The sequence below is a fragment of the Procambarus clarkii genome, chromosome 1 (assembly GCF_040958095.1).
Source record: "Procambarus clarkii isolate CNS0578487 chromosome 1, FALCON_Pclarkii_2.0, whole genome shotgun sequence".
Taxonomy (NCBI): domain Eukaryota; kingdom Metazoa; phylum Arthropoda; class Malacostraca; order Decapoda; family Cambaridae; genus Procambarus; species Procambarus clarkii.
In genome coordinates, this window is record NC_091150.1 from 49351373 (window position 1) to 49373872 (window position 22500).

A 22500-nucleotide genomic window follows, 5' to 3' on the forward strand; every position below is an offset into this window, starting at 1 on the left:
GGCGTTCGACAAATGTGACCATGGGGTGATAGCTCACAAAATGAGGTCAATGGGAATAACTGGAAAAGTAGGACGCTGGATACTCAATTTCCTGTCGAACAGAACACAAAGAGTAACAGTCAATCAGATAAAATCGAGTCCAAGCGATGTTAAAAGCTCTGTACCTCAAGGTACAGTCCTTGCACCGCTACTGTTCCTTATTCTCATATCTGATATAGACAAAAATACACGCCACAGCTTCGTGTCGTCCTTTGCAGATGACACAAAAATCAGCATGAAAATTACCTCTGCTGAAGACATTGAAAAACTACAAGCAGATGTCAACAAAGTTTTTGATTGGGCAGCAGAAAATAACATGATGTTTAACAGTGTTAAATTTCAGGTACTCAGGTACGGCAAAAATGAGGATCTGAAACATAATACAGGGTACAAAACACAATCGAATCTTCCCATAGTAGAAAAACAGCATGTCAAGGATTTGGGAATAATGATGTCCGACGATCTAACGTTTAGGGAGCATAACCAAGCAAATATCGCGTCAGCCAGAAAAATGATCGGATGGATTACGAGAACTTTCAAATCCAGGGATCCCATCACAATGGTTGTACTCTTCAAGTCACTTGTGCTGTCCCGTCTCGAGTACTGCTCAGTACTCACTTCCCCCTTCAGAGCAGGAGAGATTGCTGAAATAGAGGGAATACAGAGAACATATACGGCACGCATAGACGAGATAAAACACCTAAATTATTGGGATCGTCTCAAAGCTCTCCAAATGTACTCTCTAGAAAGGAGACGAGAGAGATACCAAATAATATACACATGGAAAATACTGGAGGGTCAGGTCCCAAATCTACACAGTAAAATAACAACGTACTGGAGTGAACGATATGGAAGAAAATGCAAGATTGAACCAGTGAAGAGCAGAGGTGCCATAGGCACAATCAGAGAGCACTGTATAAACATCAGAGGTCCGCGGTTGTTCAACGTCCTCCCAGCGACTAGAAGAAATATTGCCGGAACAACCGTGGACATCTTCAAGAGAAAACTGGACGGTTTTCTAAGAGAAGTTCCGGATCAGCCGGGCTGTGGTGGGTACGTGGCCCTGCGGGCCGCTCCAAGCAACAGCCTGGTGGACCAAACTCTCACAAGTCGAGCCTGGCCTCGGGCCGGGCTTGGGGAGTAGAAGAACTCCCAGAACCCCATCAACCAGGTATCAACCAGGCTCTATACGGACATTGCGCCTTTTTCCATAGCGCGTCCTTATTAATAGCTCCCCTATACTCGGCATTAACAAAAAAAAGTACAAATTTGATTTGTTTATATTATATTTTTCTTTCTTTGGGTACCATTACCAGTACACTGTCCCAACTTATGGCCCTCTATTTATTGCAAAAAGGCCCACCAGGAGTCATGGCCAGTTTGGGAACCAGTGCCCTATACTGAGCAGCTGTGGCGTATGTCCCCTACTGAGCAGCTGTGGTTTATGTCCCCTACTGAGCAGCTGTGGCGTATGTCCCCTACTGAGCAGCTATGGCTTATGTCCCCTGCTGAGCAGCTGTGGCGTATGTCCCCTACTGAGCAGCTGTGGCGTATGTCCCCTACTGAGCAGCTGTGGCGTATGTCCCCTACTGAGCAGCTGTGGCGTATGTCCCCTACTGAGCAGCTGTGACATATGTCCCCTACTGAGCAGCTGTGGCATATGTCCCCTACTGAGCAGCTGTGGCATATGTCCCCTACTGGGCAGCTGTGGCGTATGTCCCCTACTGAGCAGCTGTGACATATGTCCCCTACTGAGCAGCTGTGGCGTATGTCCCCTACTGAGCAGCTGTGGCATATGTCCCCTACTGGGCAGCTGTGGCGTATGTCCCCTACTGAGCAGCTGTGGCGTATGTCCCCTACTGAGCAGCTGTGGCGTATGTCCCCTACTGAGCAGCTGTGGTGTATGTCCCCTACTGAGCAGCTGTGGCGTATGTCCCCTACTGAGCAGCTGTGGCGGATGTCCCCTACTGAGCAGCTGTGGCGTATGTGTCGTGGACCCCAGTGGTCCTCACACACTGCCTGTGGTGTCGTGGACCCCAGTGGTCCTCACACACTACCTGTGGGGTGTAGAGGTGTGTGCCTAACCCCTGGGGGCGTGCCAACATGAGGGGCGTGTCCAGGTGCGACCATTAGGTAATGTTTGAGGCAAGAATGAAGTCCCATTAATAATCTCTGCTATACGAGAGATTACTAATCACATTAGCACGGATGTGTCAGTGCAGATCTTGGTCACCGAGAATCATGACTTATAGTCCGCCAATGAGAATAAATAAACTACTTTGTAAGTCTAAGTTATATAGAACTGGTCCTTGTATAATACTAGTGAGCTAACTTAATATGTAAAATCTAATCCAACTTAGTTGTAGCATGTTGCCAAAGAGGCAACCTCGACGTGGGTTAATTTTAAGTTTGAATACGTGAGGAGTTGTTGAAATTCGTTCTCATTCCATTACAGTTTTTCATTTCATAAGTCAGCCCGTCCTCCAAAGACCCAAAAGTGATTTCATATACCCACTAGACCCCCTGTTTATGAATGAAAAACGGTTTACACACGACTCACAACTGATGACGTTCGAACACTTCCGGAACAAGTGCTTCACTGACGAATTTTGTTCGAACCACAGCGCTGTAAACAGCCCGTCCTCCAAACAAAGATCCAAAAGTGATTCCATGCACCCGCCAAACCCCCTGTTTATGAATGAAAAACGGTTTACACACGACTCACAACTGCTGACGTTCGAACATATCCGGAACAAGTGCTTCACTGACGAATTTTGTTCGAATCACAACGCTGTAAATGCTTCACCCACGTACTACAAATACAAATAATCGCCAACAGAACCTAAACACCTAACCTAACCTATGCCTATATATACACAATATCCCAATATATTATAATATTAATTTATACTTGAGAAAATTCCCGTTTTGAATGAACAGCAAGTTAAAAATTATGAATGCGTCTGTGGGGTCGACCGCTGGATGTAATGGACTTGAGTCGAGGACGGGTTGCATAAGTATACAATGTAAGGGGGTGTTTGGGTAACACGCAAACTGTCCCCTAGTGTGCTTCAGAGTGGCATCACAGCTTGTGTGACCCTTGCGTGCGTGTGTGCACATCCACCTACCTAGTTGTATTTGTCTAGTTGTGTTTGCGGGGGTTGAGCTTTCGGCTCTTGTGTGCGCGTTTGTGCTTGTGTGCGCGTTTGTGCGTGTATGCGCGTGTGTATATATACTCACCAATTTGTGTGCACACAGGATTGAGCATTGATCTTCGACCCAACGTTTCTAGCTGCAGGTTACTTATTGTAGTAACGCTTGACCTGTTTCTCTACCATATCTACTTTTAAACTTATGAATGGAGTTTGCTTCTACAGCCTGCTTCTTCAGTTCATCCCCTTCCCCACTACTCTCACGCTAAAATAGATTTTTTTTAACATATCTGTGACTCATCCGAGTTATAGATATGACTCGCACAAGCTTCCATCCATATCCTCTTGTTCCATTGGTATTTATTGTGATCATGTCACCTTTTGCCACTCTGTCATCTCCCTGATGTATTTTATACATCTCTATCATGTCTCCCCCTCCCCTCTCTCTCTCTCTCCCTCTTCTTTTCTGGGACGAGCCTCATCGTAAACTTTAGAACCTATTCGAGTCTGCTTGTGTTTGTCTTCAGGTTGGGCTGCAAGATGGGGCGGCGTACCAGTCTCTCTTAGACGGTCACAGGGATCTAAACTCCTCCTTGTTTAGCTTCGTTAATGATGTTCGAACTTTTGCTAGAGTAGAGTACGATGGTGGTGATATTACCCTCTTCATGTGTGTGTGTGTGTGTGTGTGTGTGTGTGTGTGTGTGTGTGTGTGTGTGTGTGTGTGTGTGTGTGTGTGTGTGTGTGTGTGTATTTACTGTATGTGCCTACTGGATAAAGCTGTTAGCTCTTGGACCCCGCCTTTCTAATCGTTGGTTGTCTAAAACACTGACTGCTCCCTCCCTCCACACTTCCCCCTCCCCCCCCCCCGTCTTATCAAACAGCTACTACTCCTTCCAAGTGCTATATAGACATACTGGCTTAGTGCTTTATCCTTATAATTACTGTACTAACTCCCGACATATTTTTCCCTATCACATTTATTATCTATTTTCTAAACACACACACACACACACACACACACACACACACACACACACACACACACACACACACACACACACACACACAACTCAGCTGAAGGAACTGAACCTTACGACACTAGAGAAAAGAAGGGAGAGAGGAGATATGATAGGGACATATAAAATACTCAGGGGAATTGACAAAGTGGAAATAGATCAAATGTTCACACGTAATAATAACAGAACGAGGGGACATGGGTGGAAACTGGAAACTCAGATGAGTCACAGAGATGTTAGGAAGTTTTCTTTTAGCGTGAGAGTAGTAGAAAAATGGAATGCACTTGGGGAACAGGTTGTGGAAGCAAATACTATTCATACTTTTAAAACTAGGTATGATAGGGAAATGGGACAGGAGTCATTGCTGTAAACAACCGATAGCTAGAAAGGCGGGATCCAAGAGTCAATGCTCGATCCTGCAAGCACATATAGGTGAGTACATATAGGTGAGTACACACACACACACACACACACACACACACACACACACACACACACGCGATGTAGCTCGTGGCAGCTGTCTAACTCTCAGGTAACTATTTACTGCTAGGCGAACAGGTGCATCAGGTGATAGAAACTCGGCCCGTTTGTTTCTGCCTCGGCCAGGAATCGAACTCCGGCCCCATACGACAACGAGAAAGAGCAAAATTCAGCTGGCCGCGAGGCCCTGTATGCGCGCGCATGCGTTCTCGAGCAAGCCAGTGAGCTAGAAACTAACCCAGTAAATTAAAGAAGCTCTGTGTGTCGATCGGTTAAGCATTTGAACACCGTTGAACGGAAGTCATGCAAACTTTACATGACTTCCTCATCTGACCAAATGAAAGTCATAGGATGTATGGGGTTCTAGCTTCTGAGCCCCGCCTTGTGAAGACCTGTACGTTCACAACAGCACCAATGTTCAAAGCTTCTGTAACAGTCACCCATGACATGCGTACAATCTTCTATTACCGAAACAGAAAACTTATTCCAGAGTTCGCAATTCTGGGCAGACTCCGGGAGGCTCACATAATATTTTCACATTATGAGATATTATTTATTTATTTATACAAGAGTTCTTACATTCTTGTACAGCCACTAGCACGCATAGCATTTCGGGCAAGTCCTTAATCCTAATTTCCACACAAGCACATCCCTTGGAAGCAGCCCGTAGCAGCTCTCTAACGCCCAGGTACTTTATTACTGCTAGGTGAGGCATCGGGGTGAAAGAAACTCTGCCCATTTGTTTCCGCCTCCGCTGGGGATCGAACCAGGACCCTTGAGACTACGAACACCGAGTGCTGTCCACTCAGCCGTCAGGCCCCCGGAGGTTTCTGAGGGTCTGTTATAGAAGCGAGGATTTTAAAATAGAGATTTGTATATAGTGAGGGAAGCACACTGAATGAACCCGCGTATATAGTCAGGGTGTACGCTGTTGGTGACCATGTGTGGATATGTAACCCCCGAAATTTGGATTCAGGGGGGGAAACCCGGGGGCCTGATTGATTAATTGATTGATGAAGATTAAGCCACCCTAAAGGTGGCACGGGCATGAATAGCCCGTAAGTGGTGGCCCTTTTGAGCCATTACCAGTATCAATAGATGATACTGGAGATCTGTGGAGGTGCGACTGCACCCAGCGTGACGGGAGATGTCTCCCGTGCGGGGGCCTGAGACGGCTAGTAGCAGATATGATGCACTGATGGAGATCTTGTGCAGTGAGGTTGAAGCCTATACACTCTCCCCCACAGACAATGCCGGTAACCCTCGTTATGTTACTATCTCACGACATTGTTAAAAACCCGTACCTAATGTTCCACACTGTAATGCATTACACAGTGTGTGGTAGCACCATACGTCCATTACTCTGGCAGGTGGTCATGGTCATGCCCTCAGAACACAGGTCTGTGTTCCCCAGACCTATTTCATGGCCCAGATGTATGCCATTTATGGCCCAGGCATGTAGTTCATGGCCCAGGTGCACAGGTTGTGTTCCTGGCAATAGAGGTTGTAGCCCTACTATACAGACTACCCGTGCTGATAGACAGCTATGATCCGTTACAGGGTACGTAGGCTGTGGTCACGGTACGTAGGCTGTGGTCACGGTACGTAGGCTGTGGTCACGGTACGTAGGCTGTGGTCACGGTACGTAGGCTGTGGTCACGGTACGTAGGCTGTGGTCACGGTACATAGGCTGTGGTCACGGTACGTAGGCTGTGGTCACGGTACGTAGGCTGTGGTCACGGTACGTAGGCTGTGGTCATGGTATGTAGGTTGTGGTCACGGTACGTAGGCTGTGGTCACGGTACGTAGGCTGTGGTCACGGTACGTAGGCTGTGGTCACGGTACGTAGGCTGTGGTCACGGTACGTAGGTTGTGGTCACGGTACGTAGGCTGTGGTCATGGTACGTAGGTTGTGGTCACGGTACATAGGCTGTGGTCACGGTACATAGGCTGTGGTCACGGTACGTAGGCTGTGGTCACGGTACGTAGGCTGTGGTCTCGAAAGGCAGGTACTTCAGTGTTTCTTGGCCCACAGTTAGTGCTCCTGGTACACACATCATGGCCCAGATACACAGATCATGGTCAGGTTCAAAGCGTTATACGACAAAGAGTGCTGGGAAGACGGGACACCACGAGCGTAGCTCTCATCCTGTAACTACACTCAGGTAATTACAGTTGGTGGGCCTGGCATTTGGGTCATAAACCTGAAACAGTGTTTTTGGTCACAGTCCCTCGGTGGTCTTGGTGTTATGGTCCCGGTAGAGGTCGTGGTCGTGGTCCATGATCCTGGTAGCCTGTTCGTGGTCCATGATCCTGGTAGCCTGTTCGTGGTCCATGATCCTAGTAGCCTGTTCGTGGTCCATGATCCTGGTAGCCTGGTCGTGGTCCATGATCCTGGTAGCCTGTTCGTGGTCCATGATCCTGGTAGCCTGTTCGTGGTCCATGATCCTAGTAGCCTGTTCGTGGTCCATGATCCTGGTAGCCTGTTCGTGGTCCATGATCCTGGTAGCCTGGTCGTGGTCCATGATCCTGGTAGCCTGGTCGTGGCGTCCTTATACAGTGATAGCAGCCTTAGTACGTACACTGGTGGTACAGAACAGTCGTCCTAGTTTTGGTACTAATGTCAGGGGTGTTGTTCCACCGGTGCTAGTCCTTAATAGTTAGCTCCGAAGTAATGGTGGGCGTGGTAAAGGGGGGGATTGAGAATGGGAAGCGGTGAGGCGCGCGCGACCTCACCTGCGTCTGCCGGAGTCGGGGCCAGCACTGGCGGCTCCAGGCTGGTCCTCACGTATTTATGGCTGCCACTGTCTGTAGCTCCCGTGTACGCCTCCCTCCCCTCTCATTACCCTCACACTCTCCTCCCTCCCCTCTCCCTCACTACCCTCACACTCGCCTTCCTCCTATCTACCCCATTCCTCATTGCCTTCACGTCTCCCTCATTTCCCCCCTTCCTCCCCCAGTCTCGTGCTAGTGGAAGCTACAACACATATACTCTAGGAAAGGGTTGGGAGACGAAATGTACTACAGGAGAGTGTCATGGGGACCAAATATGCCGCAGTAGAGGGTAGTACGGACCACATGTACTGCAATAGAGGGTTGGGGGAACCAAATGTTCTACAGGAGAGGGATGGAGGGAATCATCAGGGAAAAGCGCCAAGCCATTACGACTATATAGCACTTGGAAGGGGTCAGGATAAGGATTTGGGATGGGACGGGGGGAATGAATGGTGCCCAATTACTTGGATGGTCGGGATTGAACGCCGACCTGCACGAAGCGAGACCGTCGCTCTACCGTCCACTCCAAATTGTTGGTGTTCTACAGGAGAGTGTTCCAACAGATGTGCTCACCTGTGTTCACCAGAGTTGGGTTCCGGCTTTTTAGTGCAGGTGAGTAACCGGGAGTGTCTGAAATTTACCTAGAATTCACCTGGGGAGGGTTCACGGAGTTCCTCTATAAGTTATCACGACTTGTGAGAGCTTGGTCCAACAGGCTGTTGCTTGGAGCGGCCCGCAGGCCCACGTATCCACTACAGCCTAGTTGGTCCGGTACTTTTTACAAAAACTTATCTAATTATTTAATTTTTGAAGACTTCCACCTTTGTTCCAGCAGTATTTTTTTAAGTTTGCTGGGAGAGTATGGAAGAGCCGCGGAGCTCTGGTGTTACGAGTGTTCTCTGATAGTGGCTATCTATGGTACCTCTGCTCCTCACTGAATCTATTCTGCATTTCCTTCAGCGTCATTCGCTCCAGTGTGCTCTTATTCTACTGGGTAAATTTGGGACCTGGCCCTCCAGTATCTTCCATGTATATATTATTTGATACCTTTTTCTTCTCCTTTCCAGAGTACATTTTGAAAGCTTTGAGACGGTCCCAATAATTTAGCAATTTTATCTTGTCTGTGCGTGTCGTATATGTTCTCTGTATTCCCTCTGCTTCAGCAGTCTCTTCTGCTGTGAAGGAGGAAGTAAGAATTGAGCAGTACTCAAGACGGGACAGCACCAGCGATTTAAATAGTATTAACATTGCAGTGAGATCTCTGGATTTAAACGTTCTCATAATCAATCTTATCATTTTCCCTGGCTGCCGCTATATTTGCTCGGTTATGTTCACTAAATGTCAGGTCGTCAGACATCGTCATTCCCAGATCGTTTGCCTGTTATTTTTCTTCTATGTTTGGGTCTAATTGTGTCCTGTACCTATGTTTCGTTTGTCTTAATTTCTACCATATCTAAATACCTGGAACAGGTGAGTGACCAGGTGTGCCACAGATGAGTGACCAGGTGTGCCACAGATGAGTAACCAGGAGTGCCACAGGTGAGTGACCAGTTGTGCCACAGGTGAGTGGCCAGGTGTGCCACAGGTGAGTGGCCAGGTGTGCCATAGGTGAGTGACCAGGTGTGCCACAGGTGAGTGACCGGGACGGCCTAAGCCATGCTTACAGACATATAAACCGCCCTTACACAGATCTGTTGTGTACTCATCATTAGCGTAGTCTTGGCACCTTCCCGTTGTTTGCAACACCAAACCTCCCACACCAGCACCACCACCTGCTGCCCCGCCCCAGCACCACCTGTTACTCCCCACTCCCCCCCCCCCAACACCACCTGTTACCCCCCCACCCCCATCACCATCTGCCCCAACTACCCCTCCCACCCACCCTCTTCCTCCTCCTCCTCCCCAATATCACACATCACCCGCTTTATTAGCAATATTAGGTGAGGTGTCCAGAGAGCCTGTCCATTACCCCAAATGTGGAGGAAGCTCTCTCTCTCTCTCTCTCCATAATGCACAGGGGCAAAGTGGGTCTACAGGCGTTTCACCTTGGCACAGGACTCGAACTCGGTTCCTCTAGGTTGTGTGGGGGGAACTTCTAACTACTAAGCAACATATCATGTCACTCTCATGTTATGCCTGCAGACTCGCGATCCTCCTTATTCCCCTTCTCTCTCCCCCCATACAGCATACCTCCTTCATCCAATTCATCTCTCCCCCCTTCCCCATATTTCTCTCCCCCTCATATTGTTCTATCCCTATTCCCTCATATTTCTTCTATCCCCCCATAACTCTCCCTCCTTCATATATTTACCCGTATTTGGCCTTGGGAACGGCCTCTTCCTTCCCCCTCACCCCCCTCCCCCCTTCGACGCCCTCTCACGGTTAAATTGATCATCAAGTCATTATGCTAGCTTTCATGAACACACACACACTCACACACACACTCTCACACACACACACACACACACACACACACACACACACACACACACACACACACACACACACACACACACACACACACACACTCTCTCTCTCTCTCTGATCTGGAGGGAGGATGGAGGGCGAGGAACACGGGACGTAATCTCGTGTGTTTAGGGAAGCTGGGACACATTTAGCCAAGCATTAATAACTAACCTTGCCAGTTGCCACACCACAGACCGTCTCCAGTCCTCGCTCTGCAAGACACCACCTTGGTCTCGTAACACACTATACTGATGCTCCGCCAATTACGTAATGCTCCTTCTTATCCTGCGCCCCATGCTCTCTATTCCCCCCATGCTCTCTATACCCCATGCTCTCTACGTAACCCAGTGCGCCAGCTCTCTTTCAATGTTTCACCCTTGACTTGAAGCTCCTCCCTTCAGGTCTCCACCTCCTTCAGCTCGAGCTCCACCCCCTTCAGCTGGAGCTCCACCCCCTTCAGCTCGAGCTCCACCCCCTTCAGCTGAAGCTCCACCCCCTTCAGCTGAAGCTCCACCCCCTTCAGCTGGAGCTCCACCCCATTCAGCTGGAGCTCCACCCCATTCAGCTGGAGCTCCACCCCATTCAGCTGGAGCTCCACCCCCTTCAGCTGGAGCTCCACCCCCTTCAGCTGGAGCTCCACCCCCTTCAGCTGTAGCTCCACCCCATTCAGCTGGAGCTCCACCCCCTTCAGCTGGAGCTCCACCCCCTTCAGCTGGAGCTCCACCCCCTTCAGCTGGAGCTCCACCCATCACTTATACTAACAGGCTCATCACCATCCTTTATTCCTTCCCATCTGTCTCATTATCCTCCCCACCTCTCATCTCCTCCCCCCCCTATTCATCACCAAAACTCATCACAACATCTCTTACGACCCCCCTCCCCCCACTCTCTGCCAGATTCACAAGCTGACGACAGCTAAATCGGGGCTGCACCTCACGAGGAGAGTGGGAGGGGAGAGTGGGAGGGGGCGCGTGCCTTCCCTTCCCCTCAAATAGTCCGGGGTGTGGGAGGAGTGCACCTGTTACCCCACAACACCTTGCACCCACCCCACCTCCCCCACCAACCTCTCTTCCCACGCCCCACCAACATACGTCCCTCCCTCCCCCACCTCCCCCACCTCCAACCCCCCCACAAGCACCCCCTCCCCTCCAACCCCCCACAAGCACCCCCTCCCCTCCAACTCCTCCACAAGCTCCCCCACCCCCCCCCCCCAGTGGCCTCCCACGCAGCAAAAAAAGCCTTGATAAACGGGCCAGAAACACGTCGACTCCTTAACATGGATTTTTTACATTCAATTCATCTTTGATGTTTTTCTTTGAGGCATCAAAGTGTGTTAACTCCAACTTTAGCAACTAAGACAAACGTTACAGTTATTATTATTATTATTTTCTTTTAAACAGTTCCAAAGTTTTGCAAATATTACTGCCTATTTTTTTTTTTTTTGGTATCACTGGAAAGCTCAAATTTCTAAGGCTTGTATAGTGGAATTTTTAAACTTGTTTCCTAATAATAAAATAATCTGGGGACTTTCTTCCCCTCCCCCCCCCCCAAAAAAAAAAATATATATATATATATATATATATATATATATTTATTTATTTTTTGAAAAGAACTTGGAAATTATCTCATTTAAAAAAAAAAAAAAGTTTTTCTTCAAAATATTCTCTATCAGTATTATAAGGCCCGCTGAAATGTGTATTATTTTTCAAAATTTGTCAAGATCTATTACAACTTTAAAAATGAGAAATAAAATATAACGATCATTTGAGTTTTTGAAATTTGAATATTCCCGCTAAAACTGTCGCATCACAAATCCTCAACATCTGTTTGAATCCTTTAACAAACTTTCCATACACTTCCCCCAAGACTTGTATACAGTCACTCTGATTGTTTAACATTTAACTGAAGCACAATACTACATGACAACACATTATATTGCCAGATTTTTCGGGGGAAATCGACGCGATTTAAAAAACTAAATAAAATAGTTAAGAATTTATGGATTTATTTCAAATACAGGTCAAAATGAACCTACTAATCTAGGCTATACAATTAAAATTAAAAAAAAAATATATTTAATAAAATAGCCAAAAACATGATTCGAGCCCCTGATAAAAGGGGTTACAACTGTACAGTCGTTACACGTCTGGTAGGCTAGTTTGCAGGTGTGGTGGATAGGGGGTACAGGTATGGAGACTACAGGTGTGTAGGATGGGGGTACAGGTGTGGAAGATTGGGGTATAAGTATGAAGGTTACAGGTGTGGAGGATGTGGGTGCAGGTATGAAGGCTACAGGTGTCGGGGGATGGGGGTACAGGTATGGAGGCTACAGGTGTGGACTATTTACCCAGGCGCCACCACCCACGACAAGACAGCCAGTGGGGGGGGGAGGGAAGGGAACTATCAGGGGGAGAGCGCCGGGGGAGGGGGAGGACTCAATCATCCAACGTACTACACGCGCACACATACCCCCCCCCCCCCCCCACACACACACACAAGAAAGAAAGAAAGAAAGAAAGAAAGAGAGAGAGAGAGAGAGAGAGAGAGAGAGAGAGAGAGAGAGAGAGAGAGAGAGAGAGAGAGAGAGAGAGAGAGAGAGAGAGAGAGAGAGAGAGAGAGAGAGAGAGAGAGAGAACACGCTTACCAATCCCCCCAACACCTTGTATTGGCAACACAATACACAATACTGGTTTGACGTCACTTTACCGTCTACGCACTTTGACGTCTAATATTACCGCGAGTCGACCCATCTTGTGTCAGAAGTGGGCTGAGCCAGCGTCCAGGGGCGGGGGAGGGAACGTTATTGATAGTTTAATCCACTGTCTCCCTACGCCGGCCGGCGCCACCGTGTAGAACTGCTCCCTACCCAATGACACCAAAGAGACCGGTTCGTGTAGAACCCCACCCCTCCTCCTCCTCCCCCACCTCTCCCGCCCCTCTTCCCACTCTCACCCCCTCTCCTGCCCCCACTTCCTCTTCTCTCAGAAAATACATTGGGAAGAACTGAGGCAACTGTCAGGAATTATATTGCTGGGACAATAAAAAAGTCTTGGGATAACACAACCCACATTTCACCACTGCCCTCTTTCCGTAGGCTGCAGGAAATAATATGGTGTTTAACGAAGGTGCCCCCCCCCCCCAACCTCACGCTCACGGCACCCAACAGAAGTACGCACCGCTGCCCGCCACAAGCAGGGCGGCGCTGTGTGTGGCAGACGTTATCGCAATGTACATGGTGTCGGGGGCTTCCCCCGGAGGCACGCAGCTGGTAGGCTCAATTGCCTCCGGACATTCATAATGGTTGTGTTGTGCCTCCTGCTGTGTTAGCAGGAAGCACCACACAACCGTCTGTGATCCCACTGTTAACTGGGCCTACAGACGGGTGGTGGTTCTATCTTGTTCTTATGTCACGCACCAAGGCCAGAAGTAAGGAAACCATCGCTGAGATCATTGCTTTAAGGGAAGCAAGCCATCAGGGAAAGCAAGCAAGTTAATGGCTGGGTGTAGCTTAGTCAACATGAGAAAGTATTGTATGCGCTTGCGAGGAGAGAAACACTGGTGACCCGCCACCATAAAAAGATCGGGCTGGTTGTCCCAGGAAGATGCCTTCAAGGTCTGTGGACGTTCTAAAGCGTCCATTGGCGAGTACGCTTCATGTTACAGCCGGGTAGCCCTTGACAGAAGTCTTCTTGGGATGACCAGACCTGTGACGTTCCTGTGATGGCGAGTCATCAGTGTTTCCCTCCTCGCAAGCGCACGCAATACTTCATGTTGACGGTTACACCCAATAATCAACTCGTTTCCTTACTTTAGTGGCCTGCTTGCTTTAATATACTGACGTGAGCAATGGTTTCTTTGTTTACGTCTTTGGATGGTGCCATAATAACCGTCGTACCACATGAATCACCAATAAATGCAAAAAAAAACAATAAATGGCTTCAGAGCAAAATGCAGCACATAACTGCCCACGATGACAGCCAGGAGGCCACTGCCATGGTGTCATGGCCACGACCCGAGAGCTAACGCCTGCAGTGACGTCATGTAGCTATTGCAGTCTAAAATCTTTCACCCACAAGACCAAGTATTTAAAGCATTTAAGTTAGGCCTACCTCCCCTAGCCTATGTCCCTCCCGAACCCCTCACCATTTACTCTACAAATTTGGGTGGGACTAGCCCCAAGCGTCTGGCCTCCAACATACAGGCAAATAGACATTCTTTTCGATAGTTGAAATCTATATTATAGATTTGAAGCCGCTGTATGCAGGATACAACGTTGTGGAGGTCCTGATGTGGTCCCCGGACCATAGTTTGGAGACCTTCCCCCCCCCCCAGTGATATAGATCATGCATCAGAGATGTATTTAAGTCAACATAATTACTGTATACTAGAATGCGCTTGAGTGAATAAAAGAGCAACCGAAACTTGAAACAAGTATAACAAGCCTTCACAATCACCCCCCCCCCCAACAAACACACAACAAAAACAGTGTTATAACATTATTACCACACAACAAACTAACAACACAGTGTTGTGATGAGGCCCCACCAGCATTCATCAAAAAGACAATAATAATAATACAAATAATAATAATAATAATAATAATAATAATAATAATAATAATAATAATAATAATAATAATAATAATAATAATAATACAGACATCTATTTCCCCACACGGGACAGTCCATAACACACACGTACCCACTGTAGACGCTGTGCCCCCACAACCAGGCCTCGTCTCAACCCACTTCCGTCACTCGCCACTGCGCATAACATCCCACCCGAGACCCTGTGCAGAGCAACGTAGTACACACCCAAGCAACCCACCTACCCTAATCACGACGAGGCACAGACAAAACGTTAAGATATTTGTGAGCCGTGGCTTTCAATAGAAAGGTTGTATGTGTCGACGTCGGTTACCAAAACGTACAAAACCCGACCTACTATTTGAGAAGACGGGTCAGTGCTGGTTAGCCCGGGTCTCCCCCACTCACCACAGTCGGATAACTCTATTAGCGTAACTTTCCAACACACACACATATGTAAAGGGTGACAATATAGTGTTAAATTATACCTCAATGTATTTCTCAATTTATGTAATAGTTTATGATAAAAAAAGAAGTGGCTGTTGGCCTGATAACTATTAAAATGGGGTTATTCATCACACGGTGTTAAGATAAACCCGTCGTTATTCATCACACGGTGTTAGGGCACTCACCGTTATTCACCACACGGTGTTAGGGCACTCACCGTTATTCATCACACGGTGTTAAGACACACCCATCATGCAAGTCATGCAACCCAACACCTTTATTTCTGTTGGGACGTTCCTTCCTTTCGGACGACCCTTTCTGTAGCACGACCCTTTGGGACAACCCTTCTGGACGACCCTTTTTGTTAGGACGACCCTTTCTATAGGTCGACCCTTCCTTTTGGACGACCCTTTGGGACGACCCTTTGGGACGACCCTTTCTGTAGGACGACCCTTTCGTTATGGTATGACATTGGTGTCACGTGAGAGGCGCTCTAAACTCCTGCTGGTGCAACCCGTCCTCTTAAAAAGAACGTCACTTTTGGCTGGTATGCGCACTATGGCCAAATTTGGACGTAATATGAAATGAAATCGACTCACAAAAGTGACGTTCTGTTCCGTTTTCTATTTGAGTCGTCCGGCGTACGCGCAGAGGTTATAAGAGGACACTTTAAATTAACGTTTTTCATAACGTTTTGAAACTTTATGAGAATTTCCTGCCCATCTAACCTATCAGAGGACCCTTAACTTACTGTTGTTGAAAAAAAAATCCCAAATTTATTTTCATATTTTTTTCAATTTCAAATTACGTCCAAATTCGGCCATACGGGCAAACGGCCAAAAGCGACGTTCTTTTTAAGAGGACAGGTTGGTGAGGTGGGTAGTATGACCTGGTACCACTGAGGGAGGGAGTTGTGTTGTATACAACCCAGTGTTATGTATGTATACAACCCAACTGATGCGTCTACTGGGTAACACTTGGGTGCTAAACTGTGTGGGGTTGGCGAAACAGGGAATGTAGTGGCGAGTTATGTGCTTCGTAACACCGTGTGGTTGGGAGTACGGTTCTGTTGTGTAGTTGGTAAGACTGGTGTCTCTGTGAGTGAGTGAGTGAGAGAGAGATTGCTAGGGTTTTAAATATTATAGTAGAATGCTGTAACCATGGAGTGTGACACGAACACCACCACTGTGGGTGTGGGAACACTGTAGCAATGAAGCATACAGTGGGGGTACACTTATACAACTAGTGTATGCTATGAAGAGCAGTGGGAATGAGTGCCACTTGGGTATGGTGCGTGTTACACTAGGTGTGGCCTAGAGTGCTGCCTTAAAACATTGGACTCTTAAGACAGTTACTAGGTATAGTAAACATAACAGTAACGGATTATTAGAAGGTAACACTTTGGGTTGGTTACACTCGGGTGTGGCTGTAGTGTGTGGCTGTAGTGTGTGGCTGTAGTGTGTGGCTGTAGTGTGTGGCTGTAGTGTGTGGCTGTAGTGTGTGGCTGTAGTGTGTGGCTGTAGTGTGTGGCTGTAGTGTGTGGCTGTAGTGTGTGGCTGGCTATACTGGGGCTCAGCTCAAATGTTAGGGTAAAAGGCCGTGTCTTTTATACATTTATATACACCAGTATTTACAATATATGGAAGAGTGATAATTATTAATTAATTATAGTATTATTATCATTATTATAATAATAATTATTGTATTTAATAACTATCACTCTTCCTTCTGCTGGGTCATGAAGGAAGCCGGCCTCGGGTGAAAGAGGGCTGTGACGATCTCTGTCAGGAACCCGTAGGTGAGGGACCGGGACGTCCACCTCCTGGGGCTCACTCGGCCCCCCAGGCTCTGCTTCAGGAGGCTGGGGTCGTTCTTGTCCTTGCTGAGGTGGTTTTTCTCCGGCCCCGACCACGGTGGTCTCCGAATTTGGAGTCCCTGTGTCTTCTTTCATTAACTTCGAGGTCAACTCCGGAGCTCACAGTTCCTGCGACGGGGCTGGAACCAATCGTATTGGCGTTTGCCTTTCCACTGGAGACTTTCGGCGCCGTGGAGAGGAGGGGGGGGGGGGGGACCTGCTACATGGGTAACAGCTTCTCCTCCGTGTCAACCTACTTTGACTTTGCGCCCTGGAGAGGTCACTCCAGACCGACAACCAGAGCGCAACTCCATAATTTCTAGAGACTGATGGATGGCAACTATATACATTTTTTTTTATTTTCACTGCTTTGAGTTGGAGGGGATGAGAGAAGTGTTAATCACTCGAGCACTCTAGCCAGGAGGTTGCCGGTCCTGTGTTATGTCTTGTTGAGTCGTTAGTGAGGGTCTTCAATAATGTGCTTAGTAGCGAAGGTCCTCAATGCACGGTCTTCATCAGGTGGTTGTGGCCGAGGTAATGACGACCTTGGGGGGCGCAGTGAGTGAGAGCTTCTGGGAGTTGTTGCTGGTCTGGTGACGTGTCACCGGTGGACGACCTCAAAGGTGATTTTGACATTTTTTCAGGCAACGATTTGATGCTGCTACTAAAGATCTTCACTGGAGTCCTGCTGTTGCTAAGAAGGTCTTCACTGTGAGTGGTTTATTGGTTGTGGATTTCAAGTGATGGCAAGTCTTCATACATAAGGTTAATAATGGTGGCTAAATTTAGGGGTTATTATTAGTAGATAATGACTAAGGTGGAGGCTTGGCACTGACCACCTCCGGCAGTGCCACGTGCAGGGTAATACCCGTCGTTAATAAGTCCATGGTGCTAGTAAGTGTACCTTGAGCGTGTACAAGACCCGTGCAAGACCCGAGGTGGTGTGACCAATGACAACAAACCCTCCAGCTGTGAAAATGCATCCAGATGAGAGTGAACCATCTGGTGGGTTAAGGGGGGAAGGTGAGCCTGGTTAAAGTGGACGGGAGGAGGATGTATGCAGTATTAATACTTGGATGGTGCAACCCCCGCCACCATGAGCACGACATCGCGGATACTCACCAGTTTGCGGACAAGCGCTGGGCTGCGAAGCTTCTCCTGCTTCTGTGGTAAAGGGAAGGGAGAGGCTGAGAGGCAAGCTTATTCAGAGAGCTGAAATAACAGGTAGGGAGGGGCTAAGCTACCTTGCTAGAAACAAAGTCTAATGTTGAGGTGTGTCAACTTCCTGTACACATCAGGTACAAGTGAAACAAGTCAGGGAGTATCAACCCAACACGCCTCCGTCCCAACAGCCAAAAATATCCTCGGGTAATGGCAAGTCCATGTAAGGCCATCATTAAGTCCATGTAAGACCAACGCCAAGCCAAAGTTGATACAATGTTTCATCCATGTCAGTGGCCGAGATTTGTCCCAGAGGACCCTTGCCTCTATTAGGAGCGTGCAATTCACTTTTAACCCTTAAACTGCTCAATAATATAATTATAATATCAACACATAAGAGCACAATTAAAAATGGGAAATAATTATAAGTGTTTTCCTCCTTACACAATTTAAAAATATGAAGAAAAAAAAGTAGGTGCTCTACATCCTAACTTGGAGACATGTATATATTTAATTGCATTATAATTACAATCACATATCAATCTCATGACCTCAAATTTGGATTCAGAGTTATCCCGTGAGGTTAGATGTTTTCTCGTTTACTTAGTTACATTTAATTGTCCAATATAACAAGGAAAACTAAGGGCAATACCAAATATAGTTTCCAAGTGCGGATATTGTGTGTTCTGTAGTGCAATGTTGCAGGAACATTGCACCAGGTGTGCCAACGTTCTCCTCACCAGACCGGCTGCTACTGGTTGCAGGCCGCAATTAATTATCACTAATATCCCATACACTATGGCTCCATTTGGAAGTATATGATATGGCTCCGGCTATATCTTGGGTGTATATGGCCAAGATATGATGAAATATTTTTGCCACACCGGGAAAGCATCAAACTTATAAAATTCTTTCAAACAATTGAATACCAATTGCTGTGTTAAACGAAAATTAGGGCGAAATAATGATGATATGATGCAGTTACTCAGCAGAAGATCTGTTGTATGCAAATAACTTATATTCTAAAGAGAATACTGGAATACCAGTGAGCACAAGGAAACATATTGCCTCACATGAAGAGGCACCAAGCTATTCATGTGAGCCCCAAAGACCCGGGGAGCAGGGGCCCGAGACACGGGACCCAGAGGCCCGAGACCCGGGGCCCAGGGGCCTGAGGCCCGGGGCCCGAGAACCGGGCCTCAGAGGCCCGAGACACGGGACCCAGGGGCCCGAGACACGGGACCCAGGGGCCCGAGACACAGGACCCAGGGGCCCGAGACACGGGACCCAGGGGCCCGAGACACGGGACCCAGGGGCCCGAGACACGGGACCCAGGGGCCCGAGACCCGGGCCTCACACAATCCCTGACTGGACGTTTCACTTACAGATAGTGTACAACTAGGAGGGTGAGGCGCGCTAAGCCACACCCACTAACTCTAAGATTATAAAGAGGAGTCGGCCCGAAGCTCAAGCCAGAGAGCACACCCTCGCTATAACATAACTTCCCGACCCAGCTACTTTGTTAGTATTTGGGCCAGAAAACAGCTCTCAAACGAAACATAAAAAGCTGAAATAAAATATGGAAAAATAATAGAACACGAAAATAGTTTTTCTTTCAACACACTTAAGGTAACTTAAATTAGTGGAAGAGGCGGTGGGGATGGTTGATGACCGAGGGCTGTGGGCTGGGTGGTAGTTGAATGTACTAGTGGACGGCTAGTATAGGTGGGCACCGTACTAGTGGACGGCTAGTATAGGTGGGCACCGTACTAGTGGACGCCTAGTATAGGTGGGCACCGTACTAGTGAACGGCTAGTATAGGTGGGCACCGTACTAGTGGACGGCTAGTATAGGTGGGCACCGTACTAGTGGACGCCTAGTATAGGTGGGCACCGTACTAGTGAACGGCTAGTATAGGTGGGCACCGTACTAGTGGCAGGAGTGTAGCTAGTGGGCACCGTACTAGTGGCAGGAGTGTAGCTAGTGGGCACCGTACTAGTGAACGGCTAGTATAGGTGGGCACCGTACTAGTGAACGGCTAGTATAGGTGGGCACCGTACTAGTGGACGGCTAGTATAGGTGGGCACCGTACTAGTGGCAGGAGTGTAGCTAGTGTGTGGATCATGTGTTATAGTGGAGACGAGGATGAGGGCCAGCTTCCCTGGCTATTTACATGTCCCGGATCTGTACAAACAGTAGTGTCCCGTACTGTGCCACCCGCACTCACTACTGTGCCGCGCACACTTCCTACTGTGCCACCCACACTCACTACTGTGCCACCCACACTCACTACTGTGCCACCCACACTCGCTACTGTGCCACCCACACTCGCTACTGTGCCACCCACACTCACTACTGTGCCACCCGCACTCACTACTGTGCCGCGCACACTCCCTACTGTGCCACCCACACTCACTACTGTGCCACCCACACTCACTACTGTGCCACCCACACTCGCTACTGTGCCACACACACACTACTGTGCCACCCACACTCACTACTGTGTCACCCACACTCGCTACTGTGCCACCCACCCTCGCTACTGTGCCACCTACACTCACTACTGTGCCACCCACACTCGCTACTGTGCCACCCACATTCACTACTGTGCCACCCACACTCACTACTGTGCCACCCACATTCACTACTGTGCCACCCACACTCGCTACTGTGCCACACACACACTCACTACTGTGCCACCCACACTCACTACTGTGCCACCCACACTCACTACTGTACCATTCACACTCGCTACTGTGCCACCCACACTCGCTACTGTGCCACCCACACTCGCTACTGTGCCACCCACACTCGCTACTGTGCCACACATAGCCACCACTGTGCTATATACACTTTTCTATCAACACTGCAGGACTACTCGTCCAAGCTACACCCACTACAATACACCCCACATTCGTTACTGCATAATATTCATCTACGTCCCCACCCACTCACAGTACATACTGACCCGCAGTACCCCCTACCACTCAGGGCCCAGTGCTGCCTCGCCTGCTGTACCCAATACAACTGCTGCCTCACTTGGTATACCGAATACAACCGTTGCCTTACCGAGCAGACTCAATACAATTCTATCACATGCAATGCTGTCCTAACCACGTTCACAACAATCTTATCTACCACTCATATACCCACTATACTTCCATCTACACCCACTCATATACCCACTATACTTCCATCTACACCCACTCATATACTCACTTTGGACCAAATCCCCCATTATATGTATTCTGTATACACGAAATATATAGAGTTAAGCTTCAAGGATATGTTAACTTGGTGAGGAGATATGGTGATTGATAGAGAATGGAGGGGATGTAGAAAGGGAAGGTAAAGAGGGATGGAGGCAGGAAAGGGAATGAGGAATAGTGAGAAGGGAGGAAGAGGTGTGGGGGGGACTGAGGTATCGTGATAAGATTAGTGCAGTTGTGGTGGTCAATGGCTTCTCACACTGCGCGGGATGTCTTCTCCACCACGAGGTCCTCTTCTCCCTCGCTGGCGCCGTTGATGCCTCTCGCGGGACACAGTGACACACACACACACACAAATATGGGTCTTGGCGTAGCATCAGTCTAAAAGTGTCTACCTGGAGGAGTTCTGCTACCTGCCTCCTCCAGTCTACCTGGAGGAGGTCTGCTACCTGCCTCCTCCAGTCTACCTGGAGGAGTTCTGCTACCTGCCTCCTCCAGTCTACCTGGAGGAGGTCTGCTACCTGCCTCCTCCAGTCTACCTGGAGGAGTTCTGCTACCTGCCTCCTCCAGTCTACCTGGAGGAGTTCTGCTACCTGCCTCCTCCAGTCTACCTGGAGGAGTTCTGCTACCTGCCTCCTCCAGTCTACCTGGAGGAGGTCTGCTACCTGCCTCCTCCAGTCTACCTGGAGGAGGTCTGCTACCTGCCTCCTCCAGTCTACCTGGAGGAGGTCTGCTACCTGTCTCCTCCAGTCTACCTGGAGGAGGTCTGCTACCTGCCTCCTCCAGTCTACCTGGAGGAGGTCTGCTACCTGTCTCCTCCAGTCTACCTGGAGGAGGTCTGCTACCTGCCTCCTCCAGTCTACCTGGAGAAGTTTCTGCTACTTGTCACTGCTGCCCCAAGAAAGCACTCGGGTTTTAGTAGTAGCCGGGAAGGTCAAACCCATGCACACTCCTCAGCTAGGTATCTTTAGTGCCAATCAACCAAAACATTATTTCATGGATTTGCAGCAGCTGTTAGATCGGTCACGCTGCCCACTGGTGTGGCTAAACACGGCCACTATATTAGAGCCACACACAGTTCACTAGGGTGCTGCTGTGACGCCACTCTGGGGGTACTCACTCGGTCGGTGACACAGGGGAACTCTACCACCTCCCTCACTTCGTACTTGGTCTCGTCCGTCACCCACCGGTACTCTGCGTCGTTGCGCTTGACGGGACCTCCAGAAGGGGGTCGGTTGAATGGGTCGTCGGCGGGACTCTGTAAGGACGCGGCCACACCCTGGTCATGGCGGCTCCCCTCACATGGGACGCACT

General features: G+C 48.6%; 1 protein-coding gene across 1 annotated transcript in view; it reads right to left on the reverse strand.

Moving 5' to 3' along the window:
* Positions 1-22500, reverse strand: part of LOC123747013 (uncharacterized) — a gene marked incomplete at its 5' end in the record, with an annotated part of 198643 nt that overhangs the window by 30574 nt on the left and 145569 nt on the right. The window contains 2 exons of the mRNA XM_069322416.1: positions 17939-17980; positions 22307-22444. Coding sequence (XP_069178517.1) covers positions 17939-17980; positions 22307-22444 — 180 coding nt within the window. The remainder of the gene's footprint in view (positions 1-17938; positions 17981-22306; positions 22445-22500) is intronic.